The sequence below is a fragment of the Dromiciops gliroides genome, chromosome 6 (genome assembly GCF_019393635.1).
Source record: "Dromiciops gliroides isolate mDroGli1 chromosome 6, mDroGli1.pri, whole genome shotgun sequence".
In the NCBI taxonomy this organism is placed as follows: domain Eukaryota; kingdom Metazoa; phylum Chordata; class Mammalia; order Microbiotheria; family Microbiotheriidae; genus Dromiciops; species Dromiciops gliroides.
This window is the reverse complement of record NC_057866.1, coordinates 91,475,015-91,490,235: the sequence shown is the minus strand read 5'-3', so window position 1 is coordinate 91,490,235 and position 15,221 is coordinate 91,475,015. Positions and strand designations below refer to the sequence as shown.

General features: G+C 36.5%; 1 protein-coding gene across 2 annotated transcripts in view; it reads left to right on the top strand.

Moving 5' to 3' along the window:
• The window catches only part of ACOX3 (acyl-CoA oxidase 3, pristanoyl), an 85,234-nt gene extending 70,357 nt beyond the window's left edge, over positions 1–14,877 (top strand). For both annotated transcript variants that reach the window (XM_043972939.1, XM_043972940.1), the window contains 4 exons: positions 7,975–8,149; positions 9,867–9,934; positions 12,379–12,465; positions 14,630–14,877. In XM_043972939.1, the coding sequence (XP_043828874.1) occupies positions 7,975–8,149; positions 9,867–9,934; positions 12,379–12,465; positions 14,630–14,749 (450 nt within the window). In that variant the 3' untranslated portion in view covers positions 14,750–14,877. The remainder of the gene's footprint in view (positions 1–7,974; positions 8,150–9,866; positions 9,935–12,378; positions 12,466–14,629) is intronic.
• The last annotated feature ends 344 nt before the right edge of the window (positions 14,878–15,221 follow it).

The window sequence follows — 15,221 nt, the reverse complement described above, 5'->3', positions numbered from 1 at the left end:
TTAATGGGATTATACAATTGGAAGGAGCCTTAGAGATGATCTAATTTGGCAGATGAGGACTTATATTCTTTTTTAAACTGTTTATTATTTATTTATTTGAACTTTTTTTTTCTTTTAAAATTTTCAGTTCCAAATTCTTTCCCTCCTTCCTGCCCTTCCCCCCCTACTGAGAAGGCAAGCAAAATATCAATTATTCATATGAAATCCTATAGAAATTCATATGAATTTCTATATTAGTCATTTAACAAAAATTTAAAGAAAAAGTGAAAATTATATTTTAATTTGCACTCAGAGTTTATCAGTTCTCTCTACGAAGGTGGATAGCTTTTTTTCATCATAAATCCTTTGATATTGCTTAGATCATTCTATTGATCAGAGTAACCAAATCTTTCCCAGATGATCATCATTACAACATTATTGTTGCTATGCACAATGATCTTCCAGTTCTTCTCACTTCACTTTGCATCAATTCATATGGGTCTTGTCATGTTCTTTTGGAAACCACCCATCTCATCATTTCTTACAACACAATAGCAATCCATTACAATCATATGCTGCAACTTGTTCAGCCATTCCCCAATTTATGGGCATCCCCTCAATTTCCAATTCTTTGCCACCATGAAAAGAAGTACTATATGGATTTTTTACATAAAGGTCTTTTTCTTTTTTTTGATATCTTTGGGATTCAGACCTAGTAATGGTATTGCTGGGTTGTAAAAATATTAATTATTATATCTAATCTAATCTGGAAAAATATAAAATTGGATTTATATGAAAAATTATAAGTCCAAGAAAAATTATAATGGGGCCATAAATCCCATCTGGGTCGCCATTCAAATGTAGAAATATTTTGAACTACTAGCTTAATTTGGGGGTACTAATCTGACTGGGGTACTTAATCTGGGACTGTTGACTATATGACTGACTGCTATTAACTTAGCATGGGCCGTTTATAAAGTTCCACCACACTGCTCCACTCCCAAATTGATAAGCAAAATATTAAGAAGCCTCTTAACTAAATAATCCAAGCAGAGTTTATTTATGAGATACTATTTAAAATTATGAATACAGGGAAATAAAATGTACAACCTGACTTCATTCAGGTGCTTCCTTCCACCTGCTGAGCCTGGAACCTTTTTTAATACAATAAGGATCTTAGCGGCCTCTTGCCTCAGGGTATATTCCACTTTCCCTGCTCTTCTCTTAATCTTCACTTTCTCCAACCTGTCCCCTGTGCTGACAGCTTCTGTGCTCTCTGCTGCCTCCTGTTCTGTCTGTCTGTCTGCTCAGTTAGTTGGCTGTCTGCCACCTTTGCTGCCCCTCTAATCTTGTCAGCCAGCCTCTGATCCTCTTCTCAGCCCCCTTCTAATCTTGTCTGCCCAGTCTCTCTATCTTGTCCTCTCCTGTCTAACTCCCAGATCTATATATATTTTCCTTTTCTCCACTCAAATCTCAGGGCTTTTTGCACCCATACACCAAGCTAATCCACCAGCCAGGGCTGCAGCTGGGGCTGGGGGTACGCTCAAGCATCACGTGCCTCAGCACAGGCTATGCCAGAGCCCCGGCCTGGACAAGCCCCAGATCTCTCGGATAGCTCCGCTGAGGGTGGAGGGAACTAGTGCTCCCTCCCCACAGCTGTCTGACCTGCTTCTTGTACAGCCCATGAGGCCTTTTGGCTCAGCTGAAGCAGAGGGGGAGGGGCACCAGCACCTCCCACACAGAAGAGATCCTGAGATTAGGCTTTCTAATCTCAACTTAAAGGTAGGTTCCCCAAATCAAAATAAATGTCCACAGTGTCAAAGGGTATATATAGTTTTATATGCCTTTGGGCATAGTGAATGTTTGCACCAGTTCATAACTTCACCAACTTTATTAATGTATCTATTTTTCCTCTTCCCCTCAGCATTTGTCATTTCTGATAGGTGTGAGGTGGTACCTCAGAATTGTTTTAATTATTTGCATTTCTCTAATCAATAGTGATTTAATGCAGTTTTTCATGTGACTATAGATAGCTTTGATTTCTTCTTCTGAAAACTTCATATCCTTTGGCCATTTATCATATGCGGAATAGCTCTCATTTTTATAAATTTGATTCAGTTCCCTATGTATATTTGAGAAATCAAGGCTTTATCATAGAAACTTGTTTAAAAAAGTTTTAATAACACTTCATTGTCTATGGTACCTTTTAGCAAAATATAACTTCTCTACTTAACTCTTTTAATTAGGTTTATTTTTGCTTTCACTTTGTTTCACCTTCTCTCTTTCATTTTATCCTGTCTCTTATTAAAAGTCTGTTTTGCTTCTGACCACTGCTCTCTTTTATTCTCTTCTCTTCCTATTTCCCTATTGGGTAACATAGATTTTAATACCCAATTGACTATATGTGTATGTGTATGTATATGTTTATACACATATATGTGTGTATGTATACATGTGTGTGTATTAATCTTCTCTTAGAACCAATTCTCATGAGAGTGAGGTTCAAGCATTGACTGCCAGCCCCCACCCCCAAATCTCCTCCTCCATTATAAAAAAAGCTCTTCCCTGGGTACCTTTTTTGTGAGAAAAATTTCTCCATTCTACCTCTCCCTTCCCCCTTCTCCCATTGCATTTCCTTTTTTTGCCCCTTCATTTCTTTTTTTATTATTAAGAGATCATCATATTTGAAGTGTTTCTTTAAGCTGCTTGCAATATTTTTTCCTTGACCCAGTAGTTCTGGGATTTGGCCATAATATTCCCGGGGGTTATCATTTTGCTATCTCTTTCAGGAGGTGATGAGTGGATTCTTTCACTTTCTATTTTACCCTCTGCTTCTAAGATATTGGGGCAGTTTTTTTTGATAACTTCTTGAAATATGATGTCTAAGCTCTTTTTTCTGATCATGGTGTTCAGGTAGACCAATAAGTCTTTAAGAATTAAGATTGCTCCTCAATTTGTTTTCCAGGTCAGTTGTTTTTCTAATGAGGTATTTTGCATTTTCTTCTGTTTTTCATTCTTTTGACTGTTTTATTGCTTATTGATTTCTCATGAAATATTAGCTCCCAGTTGCCCACTTCTAATTTTCAAGGAATTCTTTAGTTATCTGTTACACCCCATTTTCCCTTTGGCCAGTTCTGCTTTTCAAGGAGTTCTTCAGTGAATTTTTCTGCCTCTTTTGCCATTAGGCTGATTCTTTTTTTTTTTTTTTTTTTGTGAGGTGATTGGGATTAAGTGATTTGGCCAGGGTCACACAGCTAGTAAGTGTCAAGTGTGTGAGACCAGATTTGAACTCAGGTCCTCCTGAATCCAGGGCTGGTGCTTTATCCACTGCGCCACCTGGCTGCCCTGATTCTATTTTTTAAGATATTTTCTTCAGTATTTTTTTTTTGGTGCCTCTTCTGCTGGCCTGTTAATTCTCTTTTCATAGTATTCTTGAATTGGTCTCATTTCTTTTCTGAATTTTTCCTCTAGAACTCATATCTTTAAGGCTTCCAGGAATTCTTGTTACGCTTGAGTTCAATTAGCATTTTCTTTGAGACTTTGCTTGTAGTGGTTTTCACATTGTTGTCATCTGACTTTATATCTTGGTCTTTTTGCTACTGTAGTAGCTTTTTATGGTTAAGTTCCTTTTTTATTGTTTGCTCATTTTTCCAACCCATTTTTTGACTTTGAATTTTATGTTAAAGTTGCCCTCTGCTCACCTGGCTTTTTCATGATGCTAGAAAATAGCTGCCCAGAAAATGAGCTAGTTCTGAAGTTCTGCAAGTTTTAGTACTTCCAAGGTGATGTGATCCTGGGTGAGGTATGGTCTCTCCTGGTTTATATTCTAGTTTTTGCTCAGGAAGGGCCCCTGCAACTACAAGCACTAGCACTCCTCTTTGTTTTAGTACTGTGACCAGGGCCCTTGCTTTTTTTTATTTGTCTTTGCTGCTCCAAAATTTGATTTGAGAAGTTATTTTAAAGTGGAATGTCGGGAGAGTTCAGCTGGGTTGCTGCCTATACTCTGCCATCTTGGCTCCACTCTCCTTACTTTCATTCTTTCTTGCTGAATCTCTTGCCATAGCCCCTCATATTGCAATCTCACAGTACTGTAATCCATCCATCAACTAGTCCTTGCTCCCCATTGTGATTTCTAGTCCATTTCTCTCCCCTGATCTTCAGTAACCTCTTCTCCTCCTTCTCTCTTCTTTCTTTTTAATTTCATTTATCAATGCTTTTCCATCTTCTTCAGTAACTTTATCACCTGTTTCCCTATTTTCCTCTTTAACTCTTCCCCTACCATTATTCTCCATAATTTCAGTATTCAGTATTTCTAGCATACTTACTGACCTCATAGTCTCTCAAGCATTCCAACTGTAACAACAGACAAGTCCATCTTGCTTCACCCTCACTGGGCATCCTTACTTAGAACTGCTTTACTTCCTCTCTTTTCCCCTTTCCCACTTCTTTATTGTTGCTAAGCTTGCTCTTTAGTTTCATTATGATCTATGCCATTGGAAACTCATAGAGCCTCGTTGTGTGGTGACCAGTCTCCTGATAATAATCTCCTTTGCATTTAGCCATGCTAATCCTCAGAGGACCCATGCACAGTCCTTTGCCCAATTCCCACTAGAAGCTTTTCCAGTAGTTTTAATGTATCTCTGTCTTTTATTGAACAATATGTTGCCCATAAAAGTTGATTATTAAATATTTGAAAAATTCTATCTTCTTCCCTGAGTCATGATAATAGGATTGCACTTGACTTCAAAGTCAATGAAAACACACTTGGAAATGTAACTCAGAAAGAGACTGGAGTTTATTCTTTTCCTGCCTTTTTGTTCAGAAGTTTCCCCACTCACATACTTTGCTGGGAACAAACTGAAATAGACTTCTCTTTAAAAAAAATTCTTGGTTTGCATCTTTGTTCACTTAAAAGTGCTAGAAAGACCAACCTCCTTCCTATCTGGAGCAGGAGTCCTGAGTTTTTGTCCTGGCTGTGCTGCACACATGGTGCTGGGTGATCTTGGGCAAGGATCCCCAGCTTCCATCTCTTTAAATGGAAATATTTGTAATTGTAGTACCTACTTCACAGACTTTTTGTGAGAGAATGTCAATAAAGCACTGTATAAACTCTAAAACATTTTATGAAACTCAACCAAGCAAAATGGAACTCCTTGGTAAACAGTGTTCGTGAACTACTCTGGCTTTCCAAACTCTTCACCTGATGACCAGTCTCCTGGTGATATCTTGTCTGCATTTGGCCAAGATGATCCTCTGAGGACCCAAGTTCAGTCCTTCACTGGGTCCTACCCAGAGACTTTTCCATTTTGGTAGACCCTTCTGGAATTATGTTCATTTGACAGCCTTCAGAAATCCAGACTCCCTCTTTACTCTGAGTCGATGTTGAAGTAAAACTTCAGAGGAGAATCTGCGGCATGTTTGGGGTGAAATGACTCATTTTGTAGGCCAGCCTGGGAACTGAATCAGCTTTTACAATCATTGTTTTTCTCTGAGAAAATACATTCTTAGATCCTGGACAACCAACTTTCAGATGACATGTTAGTAGGCAATCTGTATTATAATTAATACCTTGCCATACTTACTTCATAGGACTGTTGTAAAGCTCCCATATATATGAAGTGCTTTTTAAATTTTAAAGTGCTACATGTTCATCCTTTCTATTATTCCAAAAAATTTTACCTCTTGGGAGATGGTAAGGAAAGAATTTTGTAAACCTGGAAGTGTTATGCACGAATGTGGGTTATTATTATGTCAGTATTCAGTGTAATTTACTGGCTATTTCAAAGTTAAATTGGAAAATTTACTGTTAGCCAAGAATAAATAGCATCACTCCTTAAAATGTTAGTAAGATTTCTCCCTTTCAAAAGATCACATTTTATAAATGACAAAACAGTACAACTGAAGATTTGGTTTGTGGATTTATTTCAAACTCATCTGGTTGATACCTGAAATTCCATAAAAATTAATTTCTCTGATTCAAGGATTTGTCACTTGTTTAAAAATCCTCATGGGGCAACACATTAACCCTATCAATAATCTTTTTTATTCATGTTAATGAGTATATCAGATCCTTTCCTAGAAGCCAATTTTGTTAAGATTAGAAACAAAATAACTCAAAGGAACTGGGGAGAGATGTCATCATGGTTTGGGAGGAGGAAAGACACAAAAAGGGGAAGTTGGGATTGACAATGACAAACTTTTACCACTTCCCTCAAGGCTAGTCTGAGATTTGAATATATGCTAACATCCATTTAAAGCCCTAAAGCCTCAGTGTAATTTCTTCTGACTTAGTGATTCCAAAAAAGGACTTAACCAGAATTCCAAGTAGGGATATTTAAAAGTTACTGCTGGCAATGTCCACTTCAGAACATTTGAGGAAAAAAATATATACAAATCAAACCTTCAGTTGTACCATTTTATCATTTATAAAAGGGGAGAATCTCACTAACATCTTAAGGAGTGATGCTGTTTATGCTTCATGATGATAATGATTTTCTCCTTCAAAAAATAGAGAAAGAAACAAGAGGAACAACAATTTTGTCCAGATTCTGACCAAACAAAAGAAGAACTTGTTGCCAAAGTAAAAATAATAACACCTTCTAGAGCAAGTGATCAGCTTATCATCATGGAGTTCATGATAGAGAAGAAGCTAAGGCTACAAATGGACTAATATAATATGCACTCTTGATTTAAAGACAAGAGACTTCAAAGGATTCAGAGAAAGAACAGCTCAGAGGAAGTTGACATAAGAGGCACAGTCAAATCTCAAAAACAAAAATGCAATTCTGAAGATAAAAGAAGAAATAATTCTGATGAAAAGGGAGAAGGAAAACTGTCTGAAAATACTAATGTAGACACACACAGAATAGATACCTGTTTGTTGAACCCTTTGAAAATCTTAGAATTATGGATTCATTGACATCAGACTTAGAAAGGACCATAGAATACATCTGGTCCAAGTCATTTCCCCCTGTATTCTTGACTTTGGTGTCTTTGCAATATTGTTTTTTGAATTTCTCACTATTTACACCTGAGCTACCATGAATTTGGGGCATTCCTTGTTCCTGAGGAATCTTTACATTTAAAAAATGTGTATTTTTCTTCTAGTTCACCTTTCACCCATTTCATGTACAATTAGGTCGCCTGTTCTTTTTCATCTTGAGCATATATTTCCATTGTTTTGCTCTTGACTGTTGCCAGAATGATGTCATAGTTCCCTTTTCTGCAACTGAGTAGTGTGCTTGATGGCTTCTTTTGGTTTTCTATCTCCCATGAAAGTTTTTTAATGTTACTCATCATGTACTGGGGCTCAAAACTGTCTCTTTTTAAACATCTCCTCTAAAATACACTTCTCAGAGTGTGTTTCCAAAGACCTCCTCAGCTATCACATCTAAATTTCACAGGAGAGCCCTCCAAAGCCTAACCATTGCCCATTAGCTGTCGCCTCAATCCATTCCTTTATTAGCCACATCTTACTCCATTCCCGAGATGTACTCTTCTACCATCTCAAATGGCATCTTCTTTTGAAAAGCTTGTCTCCAACCACCAGCTGATGTCATTCTCTTGGTTAAAACCTTCTTTTCCCTTCTTAGGCATTTATCATGTTACAATTTGTAATGTAACTAATTGTGTATATATTTTATCTTCCCAGCTGGACCGTATGCCCTTGGAGAGCAAGGCACGTTTCTTATTTATCTTTGCATCTCAAGGTCTATGAATTACACATAGGGAGTAGGGACGGGGCCTATGAGTAAGCTCCCTTTAGGAATGTAGGTCAACACCTTTTCTGGAATTTAGGGTCTTACGGAGTTGCCTGAAACACTGAGAGGTTTAGTGATTTGTCCAGAGTCACACAGCCAGGTTGTCTCTCGGGCTTCCAGGTTGGCTCTCTAGGCTTTTCAATGCCTCCTCCCTTGCGCTGCTCATGATAGGTGCTGTCTACATTTGGTGAAGGAATGTTGTTGAAGTCCTTCTTATATGATTTTTCCCCCCAAGGCGTACTACTGCCACTCCCTTGCACTTGTTTTCATTGAGCACACAGTGTTACAGAGGTATCACGAATACACACACCAGGCCAGCACACCAGCTCCTCTTCAGCCCATCCTGAAACGGCTCAGTGCTTTGTATGGACTCTGGTCTCTAAGTCGGCACATGGCGATACTCTATCAAGGTGAGAGGCTTCCCTTCATTGTATGACACAGAAGCAGCAGTACCTGTGTTTTGTCAAGGAGAAATGTTCCCACTGAGAGAGAAACCAGCAGCATCCATTTTTGCTTGAGTAGATATTACCCACTCATACTCTGGCCTTCTCTCAGTTTGATACTTAGACCTGAAGATAATATGGGGTATTAACTATAATAAAATTATAATACTCTAAAAATAACCAAACAACAAGAGTAGAAGATAAATCAGAGTTAAACTTAAAATGTAATAGATAAGTGGAAAATCGCCTTATACCATACACTGTTGTACACTGAAATTACTAGCTAGTAGTCCGCCTATTCAAACAGGCTTGTAAAGTTTTCTTTTAGCCTACCCCAAACAACTTGGAATTTTATTACCCCAAATTGCTTACTCTATTCTGTAGTCATGGAGATGTTACTGCATATTCCTTCTACACAATAATTTATTAAAAGTTAGTTGAGATTAACTCCAGGATTGGTCTAAAGGGATTTCATGGTTTACATTTCTTCCAAAGAGTACCCATTTATTACTTTAATTTTTCTCCTTTTTAGTCTTATTTTCACAAAAAAGTGTTTAAAATGAAATCCTGTAATAAGACACATATAACATATTTAAACTCCTTAACCTTATTTGTGTCATGGTTCCCCATTGGCAGTCTGGTGAATCCATACCCATTCTCAGAATAATGATTTTAAATAAATAAAATACCTAGGATTGCCAAAGAAACAAATTATATTGAAATATTGTTTCCAAAAAAATGAGTGTGTGTATGTGTATATATATATATATATATGTATATATGTATGTGTGTGTATATATATGTATATATATTGATATATATATATAGTTATGTATGTATGTATATGTACACACATTCGCAGACCCCAGGTTAAGAACTCCTCATTTAGATTCTCATATCTTGGAGGGGGCAATGCTTTTGGAAAAGAGCACTGAACTAGGAATCAGGAGACCTGGATTTTAAACCAGGCCATGGGATCTTAGGAAAATCATTCAACCCTTTTCAACCTATGAAAAGTAGAAATAGTAAATTCTGCCTTACATTCCTCATAGGGTTTTTGTGAGGTTCAAATGGAATCCTAGATATGAAAACATAAATTAGTTTAAAAATAGGAGAAATTATTTATATGGTTTCTAATGAAACAAAGGCAAGTAAAAAATAGATTAAATTGTGGAAGGAATGTAGCTGATAACTGGGCCAGGCCAATATACATTTTGCAGAATAAATAGTACTTTTGTGGATCCGATAGTTTGGGAATTATTTTCAAAGTTACATGAATATTTTAAAGCTGCTCTATTCATTTGGGACCCAGGACAATTTCTGAAATGTAACCCATTCTCTTATTTGTGTTACTATCTGTCTGTCTGTCTATCTATCTATCTATCTATCTATCTATCTATCTATCTATCTATCTATCTATCTATCTATCTATCTATCTATCTATCATCTATCTCTATATATCCATCCATCCATCCATCTATCCATCCATCCATCCATCCATCCATCCATCCATCCATCCATCCATCCATCTTTATCATCTACAAATTTATCATCTATCTCCCTACTTACCCACATCTATCTACCTATCTATCTACATCTCTCTCTCTCTCTCTCTCTCTCTCTCTCTCTCTCTCTCTCTCTCTCTCTCTCTCTCTCTCTTTCTCTATCTATCCTATCCTTGCAGGTGGATATTTTTCTGGTGAACAAGCAGGCAAAATGATAAAGAATGCTATTTTGGACTTGTGTGCAAAGGTGAGTCCAAGCAACTTATAATGCTTAGGATTAATATCATTATGTAGTAAATATCAGTCCTATAGAAACCTCAGTTCACTAGAACTTAACTTTTAAGGGTACTTAGAACAAAGAATCTCAAAATGGGAAGAGTCCTTAGAACAATAACTACTAAAGGTGGAAAGGGATCTTTGACATCATCCAGTGCAACCTTCCTCATTTTACAGAGGAGGGAACCAAGGCCCAGAGAGGTAAATGGATGTGTCCTGGGCTGGAACCCAAGTTTCCCATGTCCCATTCAGGCACTCTTTGGGAATCTGGGAGAGGAGTTTAGACTATTTTCAGACAAAATGCCTACCTCTTCTGCATTAAGAATCACAGTATGGTGAGGTTGGAAGAGATTTTAAGAGATTGTGTAGTCAGACCTTCTCTATTATAGAAGAGAGAATGAAGGCTCAGAGAGAAGAGGTGACTTAGCCACAGGGACACAGCAATCTCATAGCAAAGATACAACTTTAACTCAGGTATCCTGATTCTATCTTCAGTGTTCTTATCATAAGATGCTTTCTCCCCCACCCCCTAATCATATTTAATTAATTACTCTTTTGATGATGATCAGGCAATGTAATTTATTTAGTTCTCAAAATTAATTTATTTTCACTATACTGAGGGAGAAAAATGTATTAATATATATGTTTAAAGACTTTCAACATAGTTTCAAAACAAGGGTTCCAATTAGCCTCAAAATTCAGTTAACCAAAATATCCAACTTCCAGAACAAGTTTTTATGGTATTATTGTATGATGAATACAAATGAAAATAAACACCTACCAATACTTTATTTAATAATATTTTAAAGGTTCCTTGGCAAATCTGCCTACAGGTTTTTCAGTCCTTTAAAGTACTTATGAAAATAAAGGGTGATTTCTTTGTTTTCAGTTTATGATACTGGGTCCCAGACATAAGCAAATATATATGTACTACTCATAACTGTAAAGAATATGCCATTTGGCCTAATATAGATTTTACTCCTTTTTCAAATCATTTTTTAAAAATTTAAAAATCCTTAGTCTACTTAGAAAATGTCCATGAAAAAATCTTTGAATTGAAGGAAAAGTCAAAACAAAATTTTCATAATAGATATACAGTTTTATATGACTTTTTACTAATGCTTATGTTTTTGCTTTCTCTAAAAAATATAAAATTTTAAGATCCCAGACTATATTTGGGGAAACCTATATCCCAATTTATACCCTATACTGTTTTGTTTACATAAAACTTAAAATAGGAAGAAAATTTTAACTTTTCATGTTGCGTACTTAAGAATAACTCTTTTAAAATAAATATATGAGAAAGGCAAATACAACTATTGGAATGAGTTTTTAAAGCTCTTCTGTATTGATAGTTCATTAGTTAACTCTATTACTAATTAGGCCATAGCCTTGGATTCCGTTTTTATGTGGACCAGTTAGCTTTATTGTGTTTCATAGTTGCAGACTGTTCCCCTAATTCCCAGCCTCCTATCTTGAAAACTTGTGCTGTTGTGAGTGATAAAAGAGACAAGGCAAAGTGGTATGTGTGATTCAGTGAAAATTCATCCCCACTGCTAGAAAAACAGATGAGAGTTCATGGTGTACACAAGGAAACTCAGCTGCATTTCTTCATAATGAAAAAGGCAATATTTATTTGTTATCTTTAGTCCAGGCGTATTTGTACATCAAAAATAAAATGTGAACTTCTTAAATATTAGTATAAAAATAAATAATGTGAATATCTGTTTTAGTTCATTTATTATATTATTCTTTATGTAATTTGTTGAATCTTTTGAATTATTATGTACTAACTCGGCAGTTACAAACTAGACCTAAAGAATTATTCATGACCCCACTTTTTTTTTAGAGTAATTCATTTTAATCAAATAATGAAATATTTTTAAATAATGTTTTTTCATTTAAAGGCAATTCCTAGGGGAGCTCCTTATATAGGTTTTATTTGTCATCTTGAGTAATAGTGTATATAATGATAGAGTAATAAAACACTACTGAGGATCATGGGAAATTTCTTTTTATTACTTTACCAGTTGGTCATAAACATCTTCTCTTATGTTTTTCTTGATATATTTTTCTAACTAAAACAGAGAGTGACCTGGTAAAATAAGAGCTAATAAAGAGACAAGACTGGGAAGACTTTTAAAAAAATTAATAAGTTGCAAAGAAACCATTTTTATGAGTGTACCTGGCCTGATTGAAAATAAGTGATGGACAACATGGTAAAAATATTAAAATTCAAACTAAAGGATTCATTATCCAGGCTAATAAAAAGATAATGTGTTAGTAATAGATCTGTGTGTGACTACTTCAATTGCTGTTGGGTTGTGGCAACAACTCCACTGCAAATCTTTTTCTCCTTGGTAACCATAGAGACCCTAAGGAACTGCCAAGTTTATGAGCTTTGTTTTCAAACAGCTAAAAGATGATGCAGTTGCCCTGGTAGATGTCATCGCTCCTCCGGACTTCATTCTGAACTCACCAATTGGCAGGGCCGATGGAGAGGTAAAGAGTAAATCTTTCTTTGTTTTGGAAAAATAACTTATGCAAATGGGTGAATGAGGAAAATTGAGAACCTATGAGGTTGGCCACAGCTGTGCTCAAAGAGAGCATAAGGGATACAATCAGCATCAATGGAGGGAACTCACACTAATGCAATTACAGGTGGTTGAAGTATTGTGCCCATGAGAGGATGTTCTTGGTGCCCTCCAAGACCCCTTGCAGCTCTCTAATTCCAAGCAAAGATAACAACAACAACAACAACAAAAACCCACAAACTGACAGCCAGCGATCAAATCATTACTGGATGGGGTTTAAAAAAACAAAACAAAAAACTGGTGAGATTAATGATTTAACCATGTGCTTTTGAGTGAGAAGTTCATATTAAATATAAATCCAGCTATGTTTGATTTTCCAGAGAATCATTAAATCAATAGCGATGTTTCAAATTGTGGAGTATAATATTGAATTTGTGACGTGAAGAAAGTAAAAGACTAAGTCCATATCTACAAGGAACTGAAAAGTAAACAAAATTGGGGTGGGGGAGAATAACAGGAGGAGGTTGAAGAATACATATTTAAGGTGGAAAGAACCTTAGATGTTATTGAGGGTAAATACCAGGTAGGGGCCTGCATATGTGTAGTAGTTTCTTATAAACAAAAGTTTTCTGGACCAACCAGATGCCTAACATACTATTTAAACTGATCTTTTCCAGCTAATTAAAATAAAAAATTTTTAAAAAGGTTTCCTTTAAAAAGTTTATTATTTGGGGCATCCAGGTGGTGCAGTAGATAAAATACCAGCCCTGGATTCAGGAGGACCTGAGTTCAAATCCAGCCTCAGACACTTGACATTTACTAGCTGTGTGACCCTGGGCAAGTCACAACCCTCATTGCCCTGCAAAAAATAAAAAGTTTATTAGTAGCAAATGAAGCAATTCTTGTAAAGTGTAAGTGCCAGTTTTCACTGAAAACTTGCTTTACATGTCAGACGAGCCTGATTGACAGCTGTCACTTGGGAATGATGTGCAATGAGTAAATACAGAATGAAGACCCAGTGTAGGTCCACTCGCTTTCTGGGTCTTAGTTCCATCATTTGTCAAATGAGGCATTTGCACTGGTCTCTGAGATTCCTTCCAGTTCTGCAGTCTCTGACCCTGTGATTCTGAGAACATAGCCACACCGAGCCTGAGTATGTAGCCACAGTGTCTTACACAGCCCATGCTGTGTAGTGAAACCGTGTATGGCATGAAAACCATCTAATGAGGACTAGATGAAGGATGCCTCTCTCAGGTGGACAAAACTGGAATCTGATAATACTCATAAAATGAGTGTGTCCAACTTCTGTGAGAGTATGAAAAGGGGCTGCTATCATGCAGATTCTCAAAATCATGGATTCTCCATGCTAAAGGGACTCCACAGGCCACCTAGCCCAGCTTCTGCAGTGTCCCCAGCGAGTAGTTGTCGAGACTTTGTGTGAAAACCTGGAAAGCAGCCAATTCCTCCCCTGACATCAAACCTAAATACGTTTCTCTGCAGTTTCCACCCATTGCTACTAAGTTCTGTCCTATGAAACCAAACAGTACAAATTGAATCCCCCCTCTCACGTTCTAGCCCTTCAAATATTTGAAGATGACTAACATGTACTCCCTTAAGCCTTTACTTCTTAAGATCAAGCTTGATTCTCACATAGTTCTTCATCCCAGTTGTGTTCTTCTGTCTGGCCACTCTTCAGCTTATCAATATCCTGTACCGCAAACTGAATATAGTATTTCAGTTATGTCCAACCCAGGGCAGTATACAATGACATTTATTACCTCCCTCTTTCTGAAAATTATGATGAAGATCACAATGATGATTTTTTTGGGGGCTAACATGAAATGGTTGACATCTTCAGCTTGTGGTCCACTAAAATCCCCATATCTTTTTTTTCTAGTAAAATGTCACACATTTCCTATTCTGTAGTTGTTGTTGTCTTCATACACTATATTTTGTAATTTCATTTCAATTTTTGTTTTTACTAAAGCCAAAGATTTGTTTTTTGATGGCATTTTAAAATTCTAATAAGATGTTACTACCCAATTTTGTGTGCTTGCAACAAAAATTTGAGTTGGGAGGTGGGAGTTATTCATATATTTAACCTCCTAAACAATGTGTTTCTGTTTTTGCAGCTATATAAAAACCTCTGGACCACTGTCCTTCAGGGAAGCAAAGTCCTAGAGAGGCCATCATGGTGGACAGAATTTTCTATCTATAAACCCACCATAGGAAGTTTGAAATCAAAACTCTAGGTGCAGCATGAATGCTAGGGTACCACTTGGACATCCTTAAGCATTTTCATCATTTCTATCTACAAAGACCCTGGGCACAGAGGGCTATCACTTGACATCCCATTTGACTACTTCCAGAAGACTTTGAACAGCACGGGATGACACATCTACTCTTACCAATCGGTTCCAGATGTAGAGGCACCAATCTTGTTTAACAGTATTTGCTTCCCTTGCATGGTCAAGGGGTAACATTATAATTTACCATTATAATTTTTATGCTTACCATGATTTGCTCCATAAAATGGGAACAAGGTAAAGTTTGTCAACCTTGATGATGGAATAGATTATTTAGGTAAGTTGAACTTAATATGCTCTATTTTCATATTTAAATCCTTTGAGCATAATCAGTCATTAAGTGCCTTCTTTGTGAAAATTTTTGTATTAATTGCCAAGAGAGATTAACAAATATAAAGAAGATAAAGTCCTTCAAGGG